The sequence below is a fragment of the Bombina bombina genome, chromosome 5 (genome assembly GCF_027579735.1).
Source record: "Bombina bombina isolate aBomBom1 chromosome 5, aBomBom1.pri, whole genome shotgun sequence".
Classification (NCBI taxonomy): Eukaryota; Metazoa; Chordata; class Amphibia; order Anura; family Bombinatoridae; genus Bombina; species Bombina bombina.
In genome coordinates, this window is record NC_069503.1 from 266769622 (window position 1) to 266797350 (window position 27729).

A 27729-nucleotide genomic window follows, 5' to 3' on the forward strand; every position below is an offset into this window, starting at 1 on the left:
GTATTGAGGAGTCTAAATCTGATGATAAAGCTAGCAATTGTCTAAATTATGTATTTAAGACTACTGTTATTACTCCTGAAGTATTTCCTATTCCTGACGCTATCTCTAATGTGATTGCTAATCAATGGTCTAAGCCTGTACCTTTTTTAACCCTTCTTCTATGTTTAAGAAATAATATCCTTTACCTGTAGCCAAGGATCCTTTAGATAGGAAGCTTGAATTGTATCCAAGAAGGGCATATTTACATTCTGGCTATATTCTTAGACCTGTTATATCTATGGCTGATGTTGCTGCTGCTTCTACTTTTTGGTTGGACAGTTTAACACAGCAGTTGTCTTCAGATTCTTAATTATCTAACATTATTGTTTTACTTCAACATGCAAATCATTTTATTTGTGATGCAATATTTGATGTTAGGAAGATCAATGTCAAATCCATTTCTTTAGCCATTCTAACTAGAAGAGCTTTGTGGCTTAAATCTTGGAATGCTGACGTGGTGTATAAAACTAGATTATTATCTCTCTCTTTTCAAGGTAAAAATCTTTTTGGTTTTATATTTGGATTCTATTATCTCCACTGTTACTGGGGGTAAGGGAGTTTTTCTGCCCCTAGACAAAAGATCTAAGGGTAAATTTCAAGCTCCCAATCTTTTTCGTTCCTTTCGTCAGAATAGAGAACAGAAAACCACTCCTTCCTCTAAGGCCTCTGGCTCTAATTGGGAAGATTCTTTCTTACCCATGTAACAAAAAAACAGTAAAAGCTCAAGTCTTTCTGAAATGTGTTTCAGATCTAGAACTTTCAGGGGTAATTTTTCTCAGTTCCACAGCAGGAAAAGGGATTGGGGTTTTAATTCAAATCTATTCATTGTACCTATGAAGGAAACATTTTCAGACCTATTTTGGATCTGAAAACTTTTAATGGTTTTGTAAAAGTCACAACTTTCAAGATGGTGACTATAAGGACTATTCTGCCTTTTGTTCAGCAAGGTCACTTAATGTCCACAATAGACTTACAGGACGCTTACATTTACAATCTGATTCATCCAGATCACTATCGTTTTCTGAGGTTCTCGTTTCTAAACAAGCATTACCAATTTGTCGCTCTTCTGTTTGGCCTTGCAATAGCACCAAGGATATTCTTAATAGTTTTAGGTGCCCTTCTATCTGTAATCAGAGGGCATGGTATTGCAGTGTTTCCTTATTTGGACGATATCTTGGTACTAGCTCAATAAATTTCCAGATTGAGTCAATGTCCATGACTCTATCCCTAACAGAAAAGAGACATTTGAGATTGGTTTCAATCTCTTATCATGTGCATGGAAGTTTTAGGTCTTATGATTGCAGTATCGGACGCAATCCTTTTTGCTTGTTTTCATATGAGACCTCTACAGTTTTGCATGTGGCACCAATGATGCAGAGATTATACTTGGTTATCCCAACTGATATACTTAAATCCCAACTCTCCACTCTCTCTGACTTGGTGGTTATACCATCACCTTATTGTTTAAGGGGCCTCCTTTGTTTATCCTACCTGGACTGTGATCATAACATATGCATGTCTCTCAGGTTGGGGAGCTATTTGGGGGTCTCTGACAGCAGAAGGAGTTTGGAATCCTTGAGAGGTGAGGTTACCAACCTATATCTTAGAACTCTGTGCTATTTTCAGAGCTCTTCAGGCTTGGCCTCTATTAAGAGAGAATTGTATATTCGGTTTCAAACAGACAATCTCACAACAGTGGCATATGTCAATCATCAAGGGGGGACTCGCAGTCCCCTAGCAATAAAAGATGTATCTCTAATACTTTCTTGGGTGGAATACAACTTTTGTCTAATCACTGCGATTCATATGCCAGGTGTAGACAATTTGGAAGCGGACTATCTCAGCCGTCAGATTCTACATCCAAGGAGTAGTCTCTCCATCCAGATGTGTTCTATCCGATTGTGCAGATGTGGGGTCCTCCAGAAATAGATCTGATGGCCTCTTGTCTAAACAAGAAATTTCCCAGATACCTCTCCAGGTCCAGGGATCCTCAGGCGGAAATGATGAATGCTCTAGCAGTTCCATGGTTTTACCAACCTGCTTACATTTTTTCACCTCTGGGAGTGATCTCAATGACCATAATGGAACAATCTTATGTGTTTCTGATAGCACCAGCATGGCCTTACAGGTTCTGGTATGCGGACTTTGTCCAAATGTCCAGTTGCCAACCTTGGTCACTTCCTATAAGACCAGACCTTCTGTCTCAAGGCCCCGTTTTCCATCAGAGTCTCAACTCTCTAAATTTGAAGGCATGGAAATTGAACGCTTAGTTCTTAGTCATAGACTCATCTGACTCAGTAATTTAAACTATGATACAGGCTCGTAAGTCTGTTTCAAGTAACAGTGATATTCACTGTTTTGTTCAGGCTTTGATTAAACCTGTTATTAAATCTATTTCTCCTCCTTCAATTTGGTTTTGAAGATTTTACAGGCTCCTCCTTTTCAGCCTATGCATTCTCTGAATATTAAATTACTTTCTTGGAAAGTGTTATTTCTTTTGGCTATCTCTTCTGCTAGAAGAGTTCTGAATTGTCTGCTCTCAATTGTGAGTCTCCTTATCTGATTTTCCATCAAGAAAAAGCTGTTTTGCTGACTTCATTTACATTTTTGCCTTAAGTTGTGAATTCTAACAACATTAATAAGGGGATTTTTTGTTCCTTCCTTGTGTCCTAATCCTAAGAATAATCTTGAAAGGTCTTTACATTCTTTGGATGTGGTAAGAGCTTTGAAATATTATGTTGAGGCTACTAAAGATTTCAGACTTCTAGTCCATTTGTTATTTTTTCTGGCTCCATTTCTCTGACATCTTGGTTGAAACTTTTGATTCACAAAGCTTATTTGGAGGCGGGGTAGTTTCCGCCTCAGAGAATTACAGCTCTTTCTACTAGATCAGTTGCAACTTCTTGGGCTTTAAAGAATGAAGCTTCAGTTGATAAAATTTGTAAAGCAGCAACTTGGTCTTCTTTGCATATTTTTACTAAATTGTAGGATTTTGATGTGTCTTCGGAAGCAGCCTTTGGTAGAAAAGTTCTTCAGGCAGTTGTCTGTTTGATTCTAGTGCCTTTGAGGTGTTTTTTTTAATTTTTAAGAAAACTTAATTATTTTTTTGGATTTAATTTCTCAGCGGATTTAGCTGTTGTTATTTTATCCCTCCATTTCTAGTGACTCGTGGATTTCTACATCTTGGGTATTATATCCCATACGTCACTAGCTCATGGACTCTTGCCACTTACATGAAAGAAAACATAATTTATGTAAGAACTTACCTGATAAATTAATTTCTTTCATAGTGGCAAGAGTCCATGAGACCCACCCTATTTTTTGTGGTTATGATTTTTTGTATAAAGCACTTTATCTTTTCCAGTTTCTCTTTTTGTATGCTTTTTACTCCTTTTACACCTCACTTCTGGCTTCACGTCAACTAAGGTATGAGTGAGGTGGGAGGTGTATTTATAGGCATTTTGAGGTTTGGGAAACTTTGTCCCCCTCCTGGTAGGAATGTATATCCCATACATCACAAGCTCATGGACTCTTGCCACTATGAAATAAATGAATTTATCAGGTAAGTTCTTACATAAATTATGTTTTTCATATAACTGCATGTAATAGACACTACTATAAAGAATAATATGCACAGATACTGATATAAAAATCCAGTATAAAATCTTTTAAAAACTTACTTAGAAGCTCCAAATTTATCTCTGTTAAAAAGGTTACTGGAACACCCACTGAAAGTGGTTCTATAGCAAAAAAAGCAGACCCCCCTCCCCCTTCCTCTGTATATGAAAAGACTCTTTACACAAACAGGAGCAAGCTGTAGGTATATATCATTATTCTTTTAAAACTTTGGGGCTTGGTTAGAAGCAATCAGCGCAATGTTATTTAAAAATAAGCAAAACTATACTTTTTTTTTTTTTAAACTGTATGGGCTGTATAAATGGATCATCTACAAAACATTTATGCAAAGAATATCTAGTGTATAATGTCCCTTTAGTCTTAGAGAAAAATAAACATAATAGATGGGAATATTTTTGTTAAAACGTGTTGGGGATAATTTATAAATTGGCTTGATGCCCTTTAATGGGACATAAAAACCCCAAAAATTATTTCATGATTCAGATAGATTAAAAAATTTTTTATTTTTTTTTCCCAATTTACTTCTATTATGAAAATTACTTCAATCTGTTGGGATTCTTTGTTGAAAATCATTTAGAAAGGTGTAGGAGCATGCACATGACTGGAACAATATATGGCAGCAGTTTTATAACAGTGTTATACATTTGCAAGAAAAGTAGGTTCTTGTCTTGTACTGTTCCAGAAATGTGCATGCACCAATCTAGAAAGCTCTTCAACAAATAATACCATAAGAACAACGTAAATTTGATCATAAAAGTTAATTGAAAACTTTTTTTAAATTGTATGCTCTTTCTGAATCACAAAGTAAGAGTTTTGGTTTTCATGTCCCTTCGTTTCACAATTAAACTATAACCAGATCTACAGATGGAGAATTAGAATTATTCTATAGATTTTATCTACTATTTTATGACCATAGTTAAACATTTTATTGCTACACATTTTGAAATGTAAAAGATACTAGTATTTTATGTATGTAACTAAAATATATTCATGTATTTATGTAAATGCTATATGCAGGTGTGGAATGGCACTGAACCTACCTCAACACTTATTGGAAAGTACTGCGGAAACTCTCTGCCTAACCCTATATTTCCTAATAACAATGTTTTACGATTACTTTTCAAAAGTGATATAATAATAAATCGTGATGGATATGAAATTACCTGGACTTCATCTCCAACTGGTAAGTCAACAGGAAATCACACAGGAAAAAAAGATCAGAACATACAGAAGGTCATTAAGACAAAGTGTCACAGGGAAAAAAGATCACAACATACAGAGGGTCATTAAGACAAAGTGTCACAGGGAAAAAAGATCGCAACATACAGAGGGTCATTAAGACAAAGTGTCACAGGGAAAAAAGATCACAACATACAGAGGGTCATTAAGACAAAGTGTCACAGGGAAAAAAGATCACAACATACAGAGGGTCATTCAGACAAAGTGTCACAGGGAAAAAAGATCACAACATAGAGAGGGTCATTAAATCACGTCATACAGAGGGTCATTAAGACGATGTATCACAGGGAAAAAAGATCATGACATAGAGAGGGTCATTAAATCACGTCATACAGAGGGTCATTAAGACGATGTATCACAGGGAAAAAAGATCATGACATAGAGAGGGTCATTCAGACAAAGTATCACAGGGAAAAAAGATCACGACATAGAGAGGGTCATTAAGATAAAGAATCACAGGTAAAAAAGATCACGACATAGAGAGGGTCATTAAGATAAAGAATCACAGGGGAAAAAGATCACGACATAGAGTAATTGTCACGAGAATCAGGTCATGGAAGGAAACACTATACATAATACAGGTCTGTTTAATGTCCATGCAAAGTAATGCTTGTTTGAAACTACTAGACAGACTCAAAGAAGCCCCATTTATTTGCTTTTAACCAATTACAAGTAAAAGAGCAGGTTTCAAATAATGTCTTATTTGTAAGGACAATATTTAGTTCACCTCCCATATTCAATATACCATTCATAGACTAGAAATTAGATTTTGGAGTAACTTAAACTCCCTGTCCTGTTCCAACAAGTGGTTAGCAAAGCTGACCAGCGCTTCTGTGTAACTGACTAAATATCCCGTTAAATGTATCATGAATATTGTACACTTCAGAGCAGGTCTGCCAAAACAATGGCCGAGGGCCACATCTGGCCCTCTAAGGAATTTTGCACAGCCCTCAGCACCACTAAGCAGAACACACACTTAATTAAGCAGTTTTACACTTGTTAGTTTATTAAGCATATGTATTTGTACCACATTTTGTATATTTGAGTAGTATATACAATCAGTTACATTTCATTAATACTAATTTCCTATCATATAATTTTATGTTGAGGTGTTACCTTTTGCATAAATTTTAGTATAATGTAATGTGGCCCCTGACCAATCCCAACACAATTAACAGGGATCTCTTTAATGGCTAGAACTCATAAACTGCTGATATTTCTCAGGTTGTGGCGGCACATTGTTTGGAGACCATGGATCATTCACTAGTCCACATTATCCTGGCACTTACAGCAGCAACACAGATTGTGAATGGACTATACTTGCTCCACTGGGAAGGCTGGTTAGAATCAACTTTGTAACCTTTAGCATTGAGGATGAAGGTGACTGTGTATTGAACTATCTCAAAATCTACAATGGTTCAGATGCCAGCTCTCCTGTAATTGGATCATACTGTGGAACAGTAAGTATTTTATTGTAAAAATGGTTCTCTTAACCATATAACAAGTTACATTTTGTTAGATAACTTTTATCTTTTATGTTCTACCTCCATCTAGTGGCCAAACAAAAAATATTTTTTGCTAATAATGTGTTTCCTTTTCTTTATCTATAGCCAATATATAATTGTGTGTGACTGACATGCAATCAAGATAACCATCTTTTCTTTTTTAATACTGTACTATACCTGCCTATTAATGTTGCTAAACACTATAAGGGACTTCAAAATTACCAGGGCTATGCATAATGCAGTGCCAAAGAATAATTAGACATTCTTCTTTAGAAATATAGACAGAATAATTAGGCTGTCTGGTTCTTATTGGCCATAAAATGTAAAGGGATATTCTGATTACCTTATAGTATATAGTTCATGCATTAGCTAACTACATATTTTTTACGTATTTGCTGATAACCAGCATGTGTAAAACAGTTAATATCGCTTCTTAAAATCTAACATCAACTTTCGTTTTACAAACAGTTTACATACTTTGCATTACATTTACCAGCTCACAAAAACTCAGCAGGCAGAAATGTACATATGTATTTAATAGACCAGTGATTTTCAACCACTGTGCTGCGGCACACTAGTGTTCCTTGAGAGATTGTCAGGTGTGCCGCCTTGAATTGGTCCCTTCTTGCTTAAGTGCACTCCTGAAGTGGAACAGAAGCCAGTAGCTGCTGTTACCCTACGCACTCATCCGGACACGCAGGGACAATCATATCCCAGTGTAGATTGTATGTTAAACCTTTTCCTCACCTCCCCGCTCCTGCCCAGCTTGTCTGGGTAGGTCATTTCCCATCTCCTTTTGCCTTTCCTTCGGGTCGTGTCCTTTGTCTATTTCCCTGAGGTGAGGACTTGGTCCTAGGAACCTATGTAGGCGTATATGCATTGTTTAATTCCTAACTGTTAATTGATTCCTAAATGTAGTGACTGGCAGAGTAATTAAACACCCTTCCATGTCAGTGGGTGGCAGTAGGTAGCAGAAGGTAGCGCAAGTACCTTGAAAAATTAATGATGCGTGCAAGAGGTGACAGTGACAAGACCTACAACAGGGATGGATAAATACTTGAAAAGGAAAAATGCCGACTCTGAGCTGGGCCCTGGAAAAAATTCCAAAAGAAGAGCCTGGTGTGAGTGGTGAACAAAAAATAGCAAAAACGGTGGGCTCAAGGCAATACAACGAAAGTTATCTTTCGTTTGGATTTACTTTCACCAGGGATCCGACTGCACCAACTCCATTATGCAAGGTGTGTGGGGAAAAGCTATCCAACCATGCCATGGTCTCAAGTAAGCTTAAATGCCATCTCCAAACAAAACACCCATCACTTCAAAACGAGAACACAAACTATTTTGTTCACCTGCGTAAACACATTGAGAAGCAGGCAATTTTAGTGAAAAAAAATACAAAGGTGTCTGAGAGAGCACTCAAAGCTAGCTACTTAGTAGCTGAACTCATAGCCAAATCAAAAAAGCCACACACTATAGCAGAGACATTAATTCTACCTGCCTGCAAAGCCATTGTGGCCGAGATGCTTAGCCCTGACGCGGTTAAAGAAGTAGCCAAAGTCCCACTCTCAGATAACACAATTGCTCAACGTATTGATGACATGTCTGAAGACATTGAAAGTGTTGTTTTGGAAAAAGATACACATCAGTGGGAAATTTACACTGCAGCTTGATGAGTATACATTAGTGGGCATGCTCTTGGCCAATGTGCATTTTTTAGATGGAGACGCCATCAGAGAAAACGTCCTATTTTGCAAGGCATTACCAGAAAAAACAAAAGGAGAGGAAATTTTTCAGGTCACATCAGATTATCTTGAACAAGGTGGACTTAAGTGGGAAAACTGCAGGAGTGTCTGCACTAATGGAGCAGCAACTATGGTCGGCGCACAAAAGGCTTTGTTAGCAGAGTGAAAGAGAAACACCCAGATGTTATTGTTATGCACTGTTTTTTGCACCGCGAGGTGCTTGTTGCCAAGACTTTACCAGCAGACCTAGCTTCTGTGTTGTATGATGTCGTGCACATGGTAAACTTTGTAAAGTCAAGGCCTCTGAAAAGCTGCATATTTGTGTGAAGAAATGGGTGCAGAGGAGAAAGCTTTATTGCTCCATATGGAGGTCCGATGGTTGCCGCGCAGCAAAGTGCTGGCCCGTGTTTATGAGCTGCGGGAGGAACTAAAAGTGTTTTTGACTGATGAGAGATGCGATGACGCAAAGCAGCTTGCAAGTGATGAGTGGTGTGCAAGGCTGGCATACTTGGAAGATATGTTTCAGCATCTGAAAGAACTGAACACACAAATGCAAGGCCGAAATGAAAACCTGCTCACAAGCACAGATAAAATTAATGGATTCCGTTCAAAGCTGAACCTCTGGTGACAATATCTGGAAAGTGGCATCATTCACATGTCCCCACTCACCCAGAAATGGCAAGGAGATGTCAACACTTCTGTGCTGTTTGAAATAATCGGTAAACATTTGAAAACCATTGAGGAGAAGTTGCCATTTTATTTCCCCTCAACCTCCACTGAATGCCTTGACTAGGTTAGAGACCCATATAGCTCAGAAGCAGTTTTTGGAAAGGACATGACTTTGCAGGAACAGGAGGAACTAACTGTACTGAGACAAGACCGTGGTTTAAAGCTAAGCTTTGCTGATCTACCTTTGGACAGTTTTTGGTTGACTGCTACCAAGGAGTTCCCTATTCTGGCAAACAAAGCTTTTTCAACATTGCTCCCATTTTCCACAACATATCTTTGTGAACTGAGCTTTTCAAGCATGAATGCTATACAAACTAAAAACAGAGAGAGACTGAGGGCTGTTGAGGAAGAGCTTCGTGTGTGCCTTTCTTCAGTTTCTGCCAGGATATCAGCTTTGTGTTTATCTAAACAGGCCCAGGTTTCACACTGAGTGAGTATAAACAAATTGAGAGACTAAACTGTTGCCTTTTGTTTATTGTTCGTGTTTCCTTTCTATTGTTGTTTACTTTGGTGTACCTCTGTACTGTATTTTTGTAATAACTCATTTTTTTCTTCATTGTTCATTTTTATTTTTTGCACTTGTTGCTGTTTTGTTGTTGATGCAGGTTGTTGTTCTCAGTGATATTTTGATTGTTATGATTGTGCTTTGGCAATACAGTTGTAGTGACTGTCATGTTAATAAAGCTTAATTGAATTGAATTCAATTGACTAAATTGTTCATATATACTGTATATATGCTGTATTAGGTTACAATGTGTGATTTTGTAAAATTTTGGGATGGTGGTGTGCCGCAGGATTTTCTAATGTAAAAAAATGTGCTGTGGCAAAACAAAAGTTGAAAATCATTGTAATAGACATTTACATGATATCTCATATTCTGTTCAGCAATCTCGTTCTTAATATGTTTCTTTTTTTTTCATACTTGCATTTTGGTAATTGCAATTTACAGTATTTAGTCACAAAGTCGAGACAGTTTTGTTTGGCGGCTTTGATCTTTTGCACACATTTTTTCAGGTGTCTATATTAACTATTACAATTATGTTATGATATACTGTACATACCATGTGAGGTTGTAACATTATAACTATTTAGAACTGCCACTTAAAATTTGTTTATCCCCCAAATCCTGCAGCCTTAGGCACAGGCCTAGTTGGTCTAGGCTAAAATATACCCCTGGCGTGTCGCCATTAATTACTACAGGAGGGAGGTACTGAGTATATTAAGAAAAGGCAGATTGAGGCTTTTAAGTGGATATTGGTATAAAGTGTGGAGACTGGTAAAGTATCACAAATAACAAGTAGCTAGTTAGCTGTATGCTAGATTAGAGTGTGGGAAGTGAGGTGAGAAGTCTATCCTATATATGGTCAGATTACTAAAGGGAGCGTTAACTCGCACGTAACTGTTAGCGCACCACACTTAATCTGACCCTTAATGTTTGCTAAATGTCACTGTCACAAATAGCAACTGACAAATGTGGGGATGTTTTAGTTTTAAAGTTTGTATCTGATAATTCATGGTATTTTAAGAGACTTTTTAATTTACTGCTAGTATCAAATTTGCTTCCTTGTCTTGCTATCCTTTGTCGAAAAGCATACTTGTGTAAGCTCAGGAGCAGCCATGATAACTGGTGATTGGTGGCAACACACAATATGCTTCTTGTCATTGCATCACTAGATGTTTTCAGCTAGGTCCCGGTAGTTGACCCCATACAATGCAATTACTCTCCTACTAAATACACCAAAGCTCAGACATGGTTTATAAAGGTTGCAGCTCCAATTCTGTTTGTAAACAAACATATTGTAAACATAATAACCATAAATAACTATAAATTACAATTAATAACAATTAACCATAAATAACGCCAGCTGACCCCTGCATATTATTATTAACCCCTAATCTGCCGCTCTGTACACCGCCTGTTCCGATCAGCCAATAGAATGCGAGCTCAATCTGATTGGCTGATTGGATCAGCCACTCGGATTGAACTTGAATCTGATTGGCTGATTCAATCAGCCAATCAGATTTTTCCTACCTTAATTCCGATTAGCTGATAGAATCCTATCAGCCAATCGGAATTCGAGGGACGCCATCTTGGATGACGTCACTTAAAGGAACCTTCATTCGTTGGCAGTCGCCGGAAGAAGAGGATGGATCCGTGTTGGCTGCTTCAAGATGGTCCCGCTCCGCGCCGGATGGATGAAGATAGAAGATGCCGCCTGGATAAACATGTCTACCAGTCCGGATGTCCTCTTCTTGCCGGATAGGATGAAGACTTCAGACCCTCTTCTGGACCTCTTCTTGCCGGATAGGATGAAGACTTCGGACCCTCTTCTGGACGGATCGGTGATACCCGGCATGGTGAAGATAAGGTAGGGAGATCTTCAGGGGCTTAGTGTTAGGTTTTTTTAAGGGGTGTTTGGGTTAGATTAGGGGTATGTGGGTGGTGGGTTGTAATGTTGGGGGTGGGTATTGTATGTTTATTTAAATGCAAAAGAGCTGTTTACTTTGGGGCATGCCCCGCAAAAGGCCCTTTTAAGGGCTGATAAGGTAAAAGAGCTGTTAACTTTTTATTTTAGAATAGGGTAGGGCATTTTTTTATTTTGGGGGGCTTTGTTATTTTTTTAGGGGGCTTAGAGTAGGTGTAATTAGTTTAAAATTCTTGTAATTTTTTTTATTTTTTGTAATTTTGTTTAGTTGATTTAATTGTAGATAATTGTAGATAGTTTAGTTAATTTATTGTTAGTGTAGTGTTAGGTTTAATTGTAACTTAGGTTAGGATTTATTTTACAGGTAATTTTGTAATTATTTTAACTAGGTAGCTATTAAATAGTTATTAACTATTTAATAGCTATTGTACCTAGTTAAAATAAATACAAAGTTGCCTGTAAAATAAATATAAATCCTAAAATAGCTACAATATAATTATTCGTTATATTTTAGCTATATTAGGGTTTATTTTACAGGTAAGTATTTAGCTTTAAATAGGATTAATTTATTTAATAAGAGTTAATTTATTTCATTAGATAAAAATTATACTTAACTTAGGGGGGTGTTAGTGTTAGGGTTAGACTTAGCTTTAGGGGTTAATACATTTATTATAGTAGCGGCGAGGTCCGGTCGGCAGATTAGGGGTTAATACTTGAAGTTAGGTGTCGGCAATGTTAGGGAGGGCAGATTAGGGGTTAATACTATTTATTATAGGCTTTTTGAGGCGGGAGTGAGGCGGTTTAGGGGTTAATACATTTAATATAGTGGCGGCGAGGTCCGGTTGGCAGATTAGGGGTTAATAAGTGTAGGTAGGTAGCGGCGACGTTGGGGGGGCAGATTAGGAGGTAATAAATATAATATAGGTGTCGGCGATGTTAGGGGCAGCAGATTAGGGATACAAAGGGATAATGTAGGTTGCGGCGGTGTGCGTTCGGCAGATTAGGGGTTAAAAAATTTTATTAGAGTGGCGGTGATGTGGGGGGACCTCGGTTTAGGGGTACATAGGTAGTTTATGGGTGTTAGTGTACTTTAGAGCACAGTAGTTAAGAGCTTTATAAACTGGCGTTAGCCCATAAAGCTCTTAACTCCTGACTTTTTTCTGCGGCTGGAGTTTTGTCGTTAGAGTTCTAACGCTCACTTCAGCCAAGACTCTAAATACCAGTGTAAGAAAGATCCCATTGAAAAGATAGGATACGCAATTGGCGTAAGGGGATCTGCGGTATGGAAAAGTCGCGGCTGGAAAGTGAGCGTTAGACCCTTTCCTGACTGACTCTAAATACCAGCGGGCGGCCAAAACCAGCGTTAGGACCCCCTAACGCTGGTTTGGACGGCTAACACAGAACTCTAAATCTAGGCGTATAGTTATGAGCAAGTAACATTGCAATAATAAAATGCTGTAATAAAATAAGAGCATTCTTTGCACTTGTTTGTCTCTTTAAAGCATTATTACAACACAGAGGCAAACAAGGAGCTCAATTAAAGTGAACAGACCACAGGCATCCTCAGAGGACTAAATTCAAACTAAGGGGGTATATTTCACTTCACCGCTAAATAATATAAATTCACCCAGATACAGCACTGTAAAAGTTTGTAGATTATAACATCATATACATATTTCAGTTACATGACTGTAGGCATTTTAAACCTAACAAAAATTACTTCTGCTAAGTAGAAAAACCATCAGTATAAAATATGGAATTTAACCCCTTGATTACCAGAGACACAACACATTTCTCACTCACGCACTAACGCTGCTTCAGGAAGCCAAGGGTTAAGCTCTGCAGAAATGTTGGTGACAGTGTCTAATACACTGGGTTCATCTCTTTTTGGATCAATGCTCCATTTACAACGGTAATTGCTGTATCCCTATGGAAATATGTCAAAGAATCAATAAGCCGTGCAAACAAGTAGATAGTTAATGGGTTTATAAATTCTAATAGACAGTGTTTGCCGTTCATACCTTATTTTACAGTTTTCTTTAAGCAGGAGTATTAAAATGTCAGTCCACATTTGAGAGTCACTAAACTGTGGTTCAGTAATGACTAAAGATATGCTCTACCTTAGATGGAGTTTATGAAATGTTACCAGCAATTGCAATGTACATTTTAATATTACAGTAACAATTTATAGTAAGAGCATATAAAAAGAAAATAGGATAAATGCTAGAAAATATGTATTTGCAAGCCCAGCACAAACCTCTTAAACAGCATTAATCACTAGGAATATAGAAGATATTGTAATCTTAGCCTGAGTGCTGGACTTCCTCTGTATGTTGTATTAATTTATTTTGTAATGTTTCCTATGGGCCTTGCACCCAGACTTGTCTGGAGTTAACAGCCTGGGAGTCGGGGGACAGAGTAGCTACCTGTGAATGCTATTGAGCACCCAGGGCTGTGCATGTTGCAGGGTCATAAGATGTGTACTCAGTCCAGTCTGAGGGGCCGATTTATCAAGGCCCGAATGCTTCCAAATCCGCCCGAGCCTGAAGGCTCGCTGGAATCAGGAGTTAAGAAGCAGCGGTCATAAGACCCTTGACTTGTTCCCAGTTTGTTTGATTGAGAGCTTGCATTGTATGGCTGTATTAGGGACCCAGGTTTTGGGAGAGACCTTGACGTGGTACCTGGGCTTGTCCCATTTGGCCAGTTTTGCTTCCAATCTTAGGTGAGTGCTGGAGTTCCTCTGTGTACTTTATTAATTTTGTTTTGTAATTTTCCCAATGGGCCTTGCACCCAGACTTATCTGGGGTTAACTGCCTGGGACTCTGGGGACAGTGTAGCTGCCTGTGCGTGCTATTAAGCACCCACGCCTATGCATGTTGCAGGGTCATAGGATTTGTACCCAGTCAAGTCTGAGGGGCCAATTTATCAAGGCCCAAATGCTTCTAATTCCGTGCAAGCCTTCAGGCTCACCGGAATCAGGAGTTAAGAAGCCGCAGTCATAAGACCGCTGCTCCTTAACTCGTCCGCCATCTCTGAGGCGGCGAACAGAAATCAGCCCGATCAGGTTGATTGACACCAATTGGCCACGAATGTGCAGGGGGCGGTGTTTTTTACAAACATTTCACGAGAAATGCTTTTGCAATGATAAATGTCGCAGATCATGTCCGCTCGCACTATGATAATTCAGCCCCTGAGAGTGCAGTCCCCTTCTTTGTTTTATTTAAGATTAGGAGCCGGACAATTTTTGATTCAGCACCTGGGTAGTGCTTGCTTATTGGTGTCTAAATGTAGCCACCAATCAGCAATCGCTACCCAGGTGCTGAACCAAAAATGGACCAGCTCCTAAGCTTACATTCTTGCTTTTTCAAATAAAGATACCAAGAGAACAAAGAAAAATTGATACTAGGAGTAAATTAAAAAGTTGCTTAAAATTGCATGCTCTATCTGAATCATGAAAGTAACTAAAAGTACTACTACTCCTCTTGATGATAGTTCCTCTTTTAAAGATCATATGGATAGGAAATTGCAGTCTTTTCATATAAATGCTTTTCAGCAAGCACGTTTTCTTTTTAGGTCAGCAATTAGTATTACTTGTGTAGCTGTTGCTTCTACTGTTTGGTGTGAGGGTTTATCTGAGCAGCTTTCTGAGGAATCTGCTGGTGAAGAGTTTACTAATCAATTAAAACTAATGCTTTCATTAGTCATGTGGTTGTTGATTTTATTAAGATTCATGTTAAGAATGTGGCTCTAGCAGTTTTGACTAGGAGGGCCGTGTGGTTGAAATCATGGTCTGCTGACATGGTTTCTAAATCTAGACTTCTGTCTCTTCCTTTTAAGGGGAAGGTGTTGTTTGGGTCAGGTTTTGGACAAAATTATTTCTACCATGTCTGGGGGGAAAGGAGCTTTTTTCCCTTAGGATAAGAAGTCTAAGGGTAATTCTAGAGCTTCTAATCATTTTCATTACTTTTCACAATCTAAGAACCAAAAGTCCTTTTCTGCCTCTTCTTCCCAGAAGCAGGGTTCTTCCAGTTTTTCCTGGAAACCAAACCCAAAATGGAACAAGTCTAAACAGTCCAAGAAGCCTGTTTCCACTACTAAGTTTCCATGAAGGTGCGGCCCCTATTCTAGTTCTTCTGATAAGGGGCAGAGTACACCTTTTTCAGGTGTCTTGGTTTCATTATGTTCAAGATCCATGGGTTCTGAACATTATTTCCCAAGGATACAGTATAGGTTTCAGTTCAAGGCCTTCCAGAAGGTTTTTATTCTGTCTCATGTTCCAAAGAATCCTGTTAAGGCAGGAGCCTTTTTTCAGTTGATTTTAGATCTGGAATCTATCGGCCAGATTACGAGTTTTGCGTTATGAGTGGCTCGGTAATAACTTGCAAGTTATTTCCACTGCTCACCTTTAATAGCGCTGCTATTACAGGTTTTCCAAAAACCTGCATTTGCGGGCAATATGGCAGCGTTGAGCTCCATATCGCACACAAATACCAGCGCTGCTTTAAGCTGGTTTTACGTGCTTGTGCATGATTTCCCCATAGACATCAATGGGGAGAGCCAGATAAAAAAAAGCCTAACACCTGCAATAACGGAAAGTTAAGCTCCATAACTCAGCTCCATTGATTCCTATTACACTTACACTTATTAACCCCTAATGTGCCATCCCCAATGTTGCTGCCACCACTATACTAAAGTTATTAACCCCTAAACCTCTGGCCTCCCACATCACTAACACTAAATAAATATATTAACCCCTAAGAATAAGTCTAACCCTAACACCCCTAACTTTAATATAATTAAAATAAATCTAAATACAAATTACTATTATTACCTAAATAATACCTATTTAAGACTAAATACTTACCTGTAAAATAAACCCTAAGCTAGCTATAATATAACTAATAGTTACATTGTAGCTATCTTAGGTTTTATTTTTATTTAAGTTTGTATTTATTTTATCTAGGTAGACTAGTTAGTAAATAGTTATTAACTATTTACTAGCTACCTAGTTAAAATAAATACAAAGTTACCTGTAAAATAAAACCTAACCTGTCTTACACTAAAACCTAACATTACACTAAAATTAAATAAATTAAATTAACAAAATACATTTCTCTAAATTACAAAAAAATAATAAACACTAAATTACACAAAATAAAAAAAATATCAAATATTTAAACTAATTACACCTAATCTAATAGCCCTATCAAAATAAAAAAAAGCCCCCCCCCCCCAAAATAAAAAAAACCTAGCATACACTAAACTGCCAATGGCCCTGAAAGGGGCCTTTTGCGGAGCATTGACCCCAAAAAATCAGCTGTTTTACCTGTAAAAAAAAATACAAACAACCCCCCAACAGTAAAACCCACCACCCACACAACCAACCCCCCAAAAAATTATGAAGATTTCTCCCGGCTTCATTGAGGACTTCTTGCTGCTTGGATGAAGAATTCACCTGGCTGGATGAGGATGGATGTCCGGTCTTCAAAAACTGTAAGTGGATCTTCGGGGGTTAGTGTTAGTTTTTTTTTTAAGGGTTTATTGGGTGGGTTTTATTTTTAGATTAGGGACTTTGGGCAACGTAAAAGAGCTAAATGCCATTTTAAGGGCAATGCCCATCCAAATGCCCTTTTCAGGGCAATGGGGAGCTTAGGTTTTTTAGGTAGGTTTTTTTTGGGGGGGGGTTGGTTGTGTGGGTGGTGGGTTTTACTGTTAAGGGGTTGTTTGTATTTTTTACAGGTAAAAGAGCTGATTATTTGGGGGCAATGCCCCGCAAAAGACCCTTTTAATGGCCATTGGCAGTTTAGTGGGGGGGGGGCTTTTTTATTTTGATAGGGCTATTAGATTAGGTGTAATTAGTTTAAATATTTGATCATTACCTGTCAAATAAAACCTAAGTTAGATACAATATAACTGATAGTTATAATGTAGCTAGCTTAGGTTTTATTTTTATTTCACAGGTAACTTTGTATTTATTTTAACTAGGTAGTTAGTAAATAGTTAATAACTATCTAATAACTATTCTACCTAGTTAAAATAAATACATACTTGCCTGTGAAATAAAAATAAAACCTAAGATAGCTACAATATACTATTAGTTTTATTGTAGCTAGCTTAGGTTTTATTTTACAGGTAAGTATTTATTTACTTTTAAATAGGAATAATTTAGGTATTAATTGTAATTTTTATTTGGGATTATTTTAATTATGTTAACACTAGTGGGTGTTAGGGTTAGGTTAGACTTAGGGTTAGGTTTATGGGTTAATAACTTTACAGGGAGTGCAGAATTATTAGGCAAGTTGTATTTTTGAGGATTAATTTTATTATTGAACAACAACCATGTTCTCAATGAACCCAAAAAACTAATTAATATCAAAGCTGAATAGTTTTGGAAGTAGTTTTTAGTTTGTTTTTAGTTATAGCTATTTTAGGGGGATATCTGTGTGTGCAGGTGACTATTACTGTGCATAATTATTAGGCAACTTAACAAAAAACAAATATATACCCATTTTAATTATTTATTTTTACCAGTGAAACCAATATAACATCTCAACATTCACAAATATACATTTCTGACATTCAAAAACAAAACAAAAACAAATCAGTGACCATTATAGCCACCTTTCTTTGCAAGGACACTCAAAAGCCTGCCATCCATGGATTCTGTCAGTGTTTTGATCTGTTCACCATCAACATTGCGTGCAGCAGCAACCACAGCCTCCCAGACACTGTTCAGAGAGGTGTACTGTTTTCCCTCCTTGTAAATCTCACATTTGATGATGGACCACAGGTTCTCAATGGGGTTCAGATCAGGTGAACAAGGAGGCCATGTCATTAGATTTTCTTCTTTTATACCCTTTCTTGCCAGCCACGCTGTGGAGTACCTGGACGCGTGTGATGGAGCATTGTCCTGCATGAAAATCATGTTTTTCTTGAAGGATGCAGACTTCTTCCTGTACCACTGCTTGAAGAAGGTGTCTTCCAGAAACTGGCAGTAGGACTGGGAGTTGAGCTTGACTCCATCCTCAACCCGAAAAGGCCCCACAAGCTCATCTTTGATGATACCAGCCCAAACCAGTACTCCACCTCCACCTTGCTGGCGTCTGAGTCGGACTGGAGCTCTCTGCCCTTTACCAATCCAGCCACGGGCCCATCCATCTGGCCCATCAAGACTCACTCTCATTTCATCAGTCCATAAAACCTTAGAAAAATCAGTCTTGAGATATTTCTTGGCCCAGTCTTGACGTTTCAGCTTGTGTGTCTTGTTCAGTGGTGGTCGTCTTTCAGCCTTTCTTACCTTGGCCATGTCTCTGAGTATTGCACACCTTGTGCTTTTTGGCACTCCAGTGATGTTGCAGCTCTGAAATATGGCCAAACTGGTGGCAAGTGGCATCTTGGCAGCTGCACGCTTGACTTTTCTCAGTTCATGGGCAGTTATTTTGCGCCTTGGTTTTTCCACACGCTTCTTGCGACCCTGTTGACTATTTTGAATGAAACGCTTGATTGTTTGATGATCACGCTTCAGAAGCTTTGCAATTTTAAGAGTGCTGCATCCCTCTGCAAGATATCTCACTATTTTTGACTTTTCTGAGCCTGTCAAGTCCTTCTTTTGACCCATTTTGCCAAAGGAAAGGAAGTTGCCTAATAATTATGCACACCTGATATAGGGTGTTGATGTCATTAGACCACACCCCTTCTCATTACAGAGATGCACATCACCTAATATGCTTAATTGGTAGTAGGCTTTCGAGCCTATACAGCTTGGAGTAAGACAACATGCATAATGATGTGGTCAAAATACTCATTTGCCTAATAATTCTGCACTCCCTGTAGTATAGTGGAGGCAACATTAGGGGCAGCAGATTAGGGGTTAATAAGTGCAGTTAGGTGGCGGCGATTTTGGGGGCAGCAGATTAGGGGTTAACAACAGTAATGTAGGTTGTGGCGATGTTAGGGACAGCAGATTAGGGGTTAATAAGTGTATGTAGGTGGTGACGACATTGGGGCAGCAGATTAGGGGTTAATAATATTTAACTAGTGTTTACGATGCGTAAGTGCGGCGATTTAGGGGTTAAGATGTTTATTATAGTGGCGGCGATGTCCGGAGTGGCAGATTAGGGGTTAATAATTTTAGTATTTGCGATGCGGGAGGACCTCGGTTTAGGGGTTAATAAGTAGTTTATGGGTGTAAATGTACTTTGTAAAACTTTAGTTATGAGTTTTATTTTACAGCTTTGTAACGTAAAACCCATAACTACTGACTCTCAGGTGACGGTACGGATCTTGTAGTTAAAAAGTGTGGTAGTTACGTTGTGTGACAGCCAAAAAAGTGTGTGGTACACCTATACCTACAAGACTCATAATAGCAGCGGTAGTGAAAAAGCAGCGTTATGAGGCTTTTTCAATCATAACCAGGGATAGGCACAGACAAAGGCTGTGGCGGACAACTTCCAAAGTACAGACCTTAGTGAAGGACACCAAGGTACATTTGAAATTAAAAACATTATTTTATAGTGCTTGGTGTTATTATACTGATTCAGATACCACTGATCCTATAACCAGCCATCCTCTGGCTATACCCATGAGCCAGTGTCACTACTGTGTCATTATATAGTGCTGGGTGTTATTATATGGATGCAGATACCACTGATCCTATAACCAGCCCTCCTTTGGCTATACCCATGAGCCAGTGTCACTACTGTGTCATTATATAGTGCTTGGTGTTATTATGCTGATGCAGATACCACTGATCCCATAACCAGCCCACCTCTGGATATACCCATGTGCCAGTGTCACTACTGTGTCATTATATAGTGCTGGGTGTTATTATACTGATGCAGATACCACTGATTCTATAACCAGCCCTCCTTTGGCTATACCCATGAGCCAGTGTCACTACTGTGTCATTATATAGTGCTGGGTGTTATTATACTGATGCAGATACCACTGATTCTATAACCAGCCCTCCTCTGGCTATACCCATGTGCCAGTGTCACTACTGTGTCATTATATAGCGCTGGGTGTTATTATACTGATGCAGATACCACTGACCCTATAACCAGCCCTTATCTGGATATACGCATGTGCCAGTGTCACTACTGTGTCTTTGTATAGAGCTGGGTGTTATTATACAGATGCAGATGCACATCCAGTATTTCACTCAGGCTTTATTTATTCCATAACTTATCACCCAATATCGCTAGCAGTCTCTTGACAAGCCACTAACTTTATTCGCACTACATATTTTTTTTATTTCTATTATTTAATCAGAAAGAAAAAGATATACTAAGGATGTGGCGGACACTGCAAGGGCTAGTCACGGACACCAGTGTCCGTGTACGGACACCTTGCCTATCCCTGATCATAACGCAAAACTCGTAATCTAGCCGTTAGGTAGTAAAAGTTCCAGTTCCAGATTTGGAACAGAGTCAGGGAATTTATTCCAACCCCTTTCTTGTTCCCAAGAAGGAAGGAACTTACAGACCTATTCTGGAATTGAAAAATTTAAACCAGTTTCTCAGGGTTCCTTCTTTCAAAATGGAGTCTTTCGGACGATTTTTCCTATTGTCTAAAGGGGGGCAGTCAATGTCCTATATAGATCTGAATGATGCTTATCTTCATATCCCTATTCTCAGGGATCATCATCAATTTCTAAGATTTGCATTCCTGGACAAGCATTTTCAGTTTGTTGCTCTACCGTTTGGTCTCTCTTATCGTTAATAAGAGCTCATGGTGCTTTGATGGCTCCATACCTGGATGAATTCTTGGTACATATTTACATTTCGCAATATCTCATACCAACAAGCTTTTCTTGTTTCTTCAAGAGCATAATCTATTCAGTCTCCACTTTCTTTGACAGAACAGCTTGTGTAAATCTTCGGTCAGTTCCTTCTCCTTCTGTAGCTCTTTGTATGGAAGTTTTGGGTCTGATGATAGGAGTCTCAGATGCGATTCCTTTCGCTCGGTTTCACATGAGACCTCTTTCGCTTTGTATGCTTCGTCAGTGGTGCAGGGTTTACACTCAGTTGGCTCAAGATTCTTTTGAATGCCAATACAAGACAATCCCTTTCTTGGTGGATCAATCATCAGTCCATTGTTCTGGGGGCATCTTTTGTCCATCTAAACTGGACTGTGATCTCGACAGATGCAAGTATCTTGGATTGGGGTGCAGTCTGGGGGTCTCAGAGAGCACAGGGAGTTTATATATTTCAGAATGTGAAGTTGCCTATAAATGCTCTGGAACTCCATGCAATTTTCAGGGAACAGAGACTTATCTGCATTTCCAGTCAGACAATGCAAGGGAGGCTTGGGCAGAGAGCAATTCCTGTATAATTTCTGCAGTTCATATTCCAAGGAAGAATAATTGGGAAGCAGACTTTCTCAGTTGTCAATCTCTTAAACCCAGGGGAATGGTATCTACATCTGGAAGTCAGATTGTAGACCTATGGAGTCTTCTGGGAAGTGGATCTGATGGGTTCTCGTTTGAACAAAGAACTCCACAGATATCTTGCGAGGTCCAGGGATCCAAAGGGGAGATTTGTGAATGCTCTAGTAGCTCCTTGGTGGTTTCATCTTGCTTACAATTTTTCTCCTCTTGGTCTGTTACCAAAGGTAATAGCCAGGATCAAGCAGAAGGTCTCATCAGTAATCCTGATTGACCTTGCAGGACTTGGTTTGTGGATTTGGTACAGATGTCCAGTAGTCGTCCATTGCCACTTCCTCTGTGTCACAGCCTTCTCTTTCATGGTCCATTCTTTTAATAGGATCTAAAATTGATGATTTGGAGATTGAATGCTTAGTTTTAACACAGAGAGGTTTTTCTGATTCTCTCATTGAAACTTTTGTTCAGGCCCATAAACCAGTGACAAAGAAGATTTATCACAAGGTGTTTAGAACATGGGTTCAGTTGACACTCTCTTACAATTCCTAAAATGTTGTCGGCATTCAGCGATGTCTGTCGGACATGATACGCTACAGCTTAAAATGTCGGACAGACATTGATAAATCAGCCTCATAAAGGTCTGATATTCAAAACCTCTCCGCTCAGGTGAGATATTCTAAAATGATGCTCCAGCACTGCAAGATCCCTAGTAAAATGTCAAAAGGCAGATTTTGCTATACGTCTCCAAGGGGTTTTCCCTGCATTTCTGTATGGGAAGGAGACAAGCCCAGTGCAATATAGCACTGCATGACATGACAGTTCTGCAGCATTTACACTTTGTACTTTGTATTTTAGAACGCTTTACACTTCATATTGAATTTTATTACATTTAAACTTTGAAGTGTACTTTCTATTTTGTATTTTATTTTTTGTATTTAGGATTGTAATTTTACAAATTTTGATAATACTTTCAGTTTCTGTCTAATTATAACAAATTAGTTTCATACATTGTATTTTTATGTGTATCTTTTACAAATTACATTGCACTTCACATTTCTTCTATTTAAATTAAATTAAACTAAAAAATTGTTAGTTTCCCAGAGAGCTTCATTACTTTCTATGGGCCAGATAATCCAACATCCCCTTGTTTTGGAGAGAGATTATAGAGCAGACTTCACAGGGGGAGAAATCACTGAATTTTCTAAGAAAAGGGGATGTCCCAGAGAAATGAGAGATGCCTTCCGTAGAAAGCAATGAACCACTCTGCGATACAAAATTTCACAAGGGAGAGAGAAGGTAACTGGAGAACACCTGGGGCTGATATAAAGGCCTCTATTTATCAAGGTCTGTCGGACCTGATCCGACAGTGCGGATCAGGTCCGACAGACCTCGCTGAATACTGCGAGCAATACGCTCGCCATATTCAGCATTGCACCAGCAACTCACAAGAGCTGCTGGTGCAATGCCGCCCCCTGCAGACTTGCGGCCAATAGGCCGCCAGCAGGGGTGTCAATCAACCCGATCATACTCGATCGGGTTGATTTCCGGCGATGTCTGTCCGCCTGCTCAGAGCTCCATTTGGAGCTTGATAAATATGCCCCAAAGGCTAAATGTAGCATGTTTTACAAATCCAACTGAAATGTGTTCACTACAATTTAACTTGATTTTGTCTATATTTTAGTATATATCAATTCTCTGTTAGTTAAAATAAGTGTGTTGTGAATTTTGAGCAAACTTCACCTGCACACAACTGAAGAGATAATTCAGACCAGCTTGTGTAAACTGCTTACATAATTTCACAAGACTTGTGAGAGGGCTTTAACATACCCTGGGGACTCCCCTGTTCAGCCCAGGGAAGTGCCCTGTCCCTTCCACTTTCTGAAACTGCCAGATTTAACTTGAAATGCAGCAAATACAAGGTGCAATGTAATTTGTAAAAGCTGCACAGAAATATACAAAGTATAACCCTAATTTGTTAAAGCATCACAGAAACTTTCAAATCAGAATTAGAATTTGTAAAATCACTGTTAGAGCTAAATCTAAATGTATTAAAATATGAATGAGAAAGTGGAAAGCTTGAATGTAATCATACCGAAAGAACCCATCTAAAGTGTAAAGTAATATAAAACAAAAAGCACAAATTGTAAGTGTACCAAAATTATCATAGCATGAAGTTCTATATTGTACGGGGCTTGTCTCTCCTTAACATATAGAAATGAGAGAGATCTGGCAGTGCTGAAGAGTTACACCATTTTTCTTTTGAATATTCAGTGAGTTCAGCACCTGTGAAGTCTGAACTGCAATTTCTCTCCAAGCGGGAGAATCCTTTGAATATCGGGGCCTTAGTGAGGTTGTTGGGTTAAAGGGACACTGAACCCAAATTTTTTTCTTTCATGATTCAGATAGAGCATGACATTTTAAGCAACTTTCAAATTGACTCCTATTATCAAATTGTCTTTATTCTCTTGGTATCTTTATTTGAAATGCAAGAATGTAAGTTTAGCTGCCGGCCCATTTTTGGTGAACAACCTGAGTTGTTCTTGCTGATTGGTGGATACATTTATCCACCAATAAAAAAGTACTGTCCATAGTACTGAACCAAGAAAAAAGCTTAGATGCCTTCTTTTTCAAATAAAGATAGCAAGAGAACGAAGAAAAATTGATAATAGTAGTAAATTAGAAAGTTGCTTAAAATTGCATACTCTATCTGAATCACGCAAGTGTCCCTTTAAGCAGAGCTTTCCAGATCAGTATGGAAGTTCTGTACCTGGTCCCCCATGTTTTATTTGCTCCCAGGCCAAAATTTCCTAGTCCTCCTTTAACACACCTTCCCTATCTGGCGTGCAGATGTTAGCGCACACTCAACTAGCACTTTAGAGATAAAAAAATAACTGAGCCCAAAAATGTAAGCGGTATGTATTGCACTCAAGCGATGTTAACTCACAACAGTCCTAACATTTTGTGCTCCACTTGTAATCTAGGCATTTATGGATAGTGAAGTTTTTAGTTGAATGTCCTTTAACAAAAATAAAAAAGAGAGAAAATAACATGTGATTCCCATAAAACATAGCTCCTCTGAATTCCTTAAAGGATCATAAAATACCTTGTAATAAATGTTTACCGACACATAGAGAAAAAAACTTTCATATTTAATGTCCCACATTTTCCTGTAATTTAACACTGAAAAAATTTGGGTTTTCAAATTGTGAGTATTGCAAATGCACACTGCAGGATTTACAAACCTAACCCTGCACATATCTGTCCCTAATTGGCCTAAGAATAGCCAATAAAATATGACCCTGCAAAGTTTTGCTAACAAAATGACAGTGGCTAAACCTATCTGGTCTAGTAACAAGGCGAGAGGAGGATGCAGTTTGATAATTGAAGAGCAGTTAATGTAAACAGTTAATGTATTGCAAACATTTTCACACTTGGTTGCTATGATCATTTTTTGCAAGACAACAGACAAGTCTGTGCTATGAAAATGTGTATTAATAATAGCTAATAATAATGATAATATAGCAGCATTTACTGGAAATTAACTAAAAGATTAAATATCATGGAAGTGTTAGTTTGTGCATGTTAACAGGCTTCTCACAAAGCAGTCATAACTATTTCAATTCTGTTATATTTAGTTTGTTTGAACAGACTTATTTACCAATGTTTTTATATCCATTAAACCATTGTGAATATATTTTCTATTTGTGTTTCTTTTCTTCCAGCATAATGACATTGCTCCAATCAACACCACATCTCATCAAGTCTTCATTAAATTCCATGCAGAAACTGTAACATTACCTTCAGGTTTCAGACTAACTTGGAACAGCTGAAACAGCTGTACTTATAGGTCCTGATATATTAACACTTGATTATAAGCTACAACTATTCCTGCTCACTACTAAAAATGGAAAGTTATCTCATTGCACTTTGTTATAGAATTTGAGGTATATAAAATTTTAGAGTTGACACAAACAGTCATAACACAAATAATGAGATTCAGTTATTTTACTTGCAGGAATCAAAATCACATGCACTATGAATTAATAAAATATTAGAATGAATGCAATTGTTTATTAAATATATTTTATGTGTGCATTTTTTTCTTTTTTTAACTATAAAATGTTTCAACAAAAGTCACAAAATAATTTTTGCAAATATATATGTTAAAGCAATAGTTGAACTATGTTTGTTGATGATTTACCCTGCTACGAAACCCACATTTTAACAGTACAGTACTAATATTTGTAAAATGTAGATTGAAAACTATCATCCAATCAAAGAAAGGAAAAAAAATCCAGTCTTGTCAGTTGGCAAAGAATGATAGTGGTTGGATAGTTCAAGATTAAATCTAAAAGTCAGAAATGGGGGTAGGGGAGCTGGCAAAAATACACAAAGGGCTCGATCTATCAAGCCCTTCTCCCTATGACAATTTATCAAGAAGCGGTCATCAGACTGCTGCTTACCTAACTTTTTCTCCACCTCTTAGGTGGAGAATTTTTATCTACTCGGTCTCCTCCGACCGGGGAGATTGACAGCTCCTGCCTGTGCTTAATTGGCTGTGCGCGGGCAGGGGGCAGGATTGCATGCAATGTTAAATTCGGGCAGCGCATTGCTGCCCGCCAGAGGAGAGAGGAATATGTACGCCCCTGTCTGCCCTTGCTTGATAAATCGTCATGAAACCCAAAACTTTCATAATTCAGGTAGAGCATGCAATTTGAAGCACAATTCCAAATTACATCTAGTATCTAGATTCTTTTTCTTAGTATCCTCTGTTGAGAAGAATACCTAGGTAGGCTCAGGAGTAGGAAGGCACCACTGGGAGCTAGCTGTTTATTGGTGGCTGCACAAATTTGCCTTTTGTCATTAGCTCAACCAATGTGATCGGATAGGTCCCAGTAATGCATTACTGCTCCTTCAAAAAAGGATACCAAGAGAATTAAGCAAAGTAAATTAAAGGGGCAGTCTAATCAAAATTAAACTTTCATGATTCAGATAGGGCATGTCATTTTAAACAACTTTCCAATTTACTTCTATTATCTAATTTGCTAAATTCTTTAGATATCCTTTGTTGAAGAAATAGCAATGCACATGTGTGAGCCAATCACACAAGGCCTTTATGTGCAGCAACCAATCAGCAGCTACTGAGCATATCTAGATATGCTTTTCAGCAAGTGATATCAAGAGAATGAAGCAAATGAGATAATAGAAGTAAATTAGAAAGTTGTTTAAAATGACATGCTCTTTCTAAATCACGAAAGAAAAAATGTGGGTTTCATGTCCCTTTAAATAGTGCTTTGTGAATCACGAAATAAATATTTTGGTTCTAATATCCAATTAAAAAGGGAAAAAGCTCCAATGTTCTTTCAATATGCTTAAAAAAATAAAACAATTATTGCTACTAAAAATTAGACCCCAGATAATGGCTTTGTTGTGGTCAGTATTTAACAGCAGTAAACACTTTTATATTTTATTTATAACATATCTCTCTATCTCAAAATATCTGTTATTATGTCAATGCAATGTCTAGTGATGCATTTACTGCTGCTGACTAAAATAGGACTATGGCTTTTGCCCACATAAATATACTACATTGCTGCCAAATAGCCACCCAACTCCACCCAACTGCAACAAATCATTCTGCCTATAAATTCCTCTAATACTACAACTCATGTTATAATTTGTTGCCATACAAGTAAGTGTACCATAGGCATGCATGGCTGTTATAGTATAGGAAATGTAGATAAATAATAGTAGTTAAAGCTTACACAGTAAAGTAAACATAGGGACACATTGCATGACATCACCAGTGATATACAATATGACATGTGAGATAAAGTAGCAATATAATAACAGTGCCTTAGTTGTACTGCACTGCACTGCACGGAAATGTCACTTCTGTGTCTAGCAATGTTAAATGAACACAGAAAAATCATTCTGTTATGTTATGGTTACTATATAATCAAATGAGTGTACCACGTTTTGTTTGATAGGGAGAAATGTCTGCAATTTATATTAACTAATGCAGAATAACT

The 27729-nt window shown here is 38.1% G+C and overlaps 1 protein-coding gene across 1 annotated transcript in view; it reads left to right on the forward strand.

Moving 5' to 3' along the window:
- CUBN (cubilin) overlaps positions 1 to 25758 on the forward strand; it is a 749121-nt gene extending 723363 nt beyond the window's left edge. Inside the window, exons 65-67 of the mRNA XM_053713984.1 lie at positions 4693 to 4858; positions 6139 to 6374; positions 25420 to 25758. Coding sequence (XP_053569959.1) covers positions 4693 to 4858; positions 6139 to 6374; positions 25420 to 25527 — 510 coding nt within the window. The 3' untranslated portion in view covers positions 25528 to 25758. The remainder of the gene's footprint in view (positions 1 to 4692; positions 4859 to 6138; positions 6375 to 25419) is intronic.
- The last annotated feature ends 1971 nt before the right edge of the window (positions 25759 to 27729 follow it).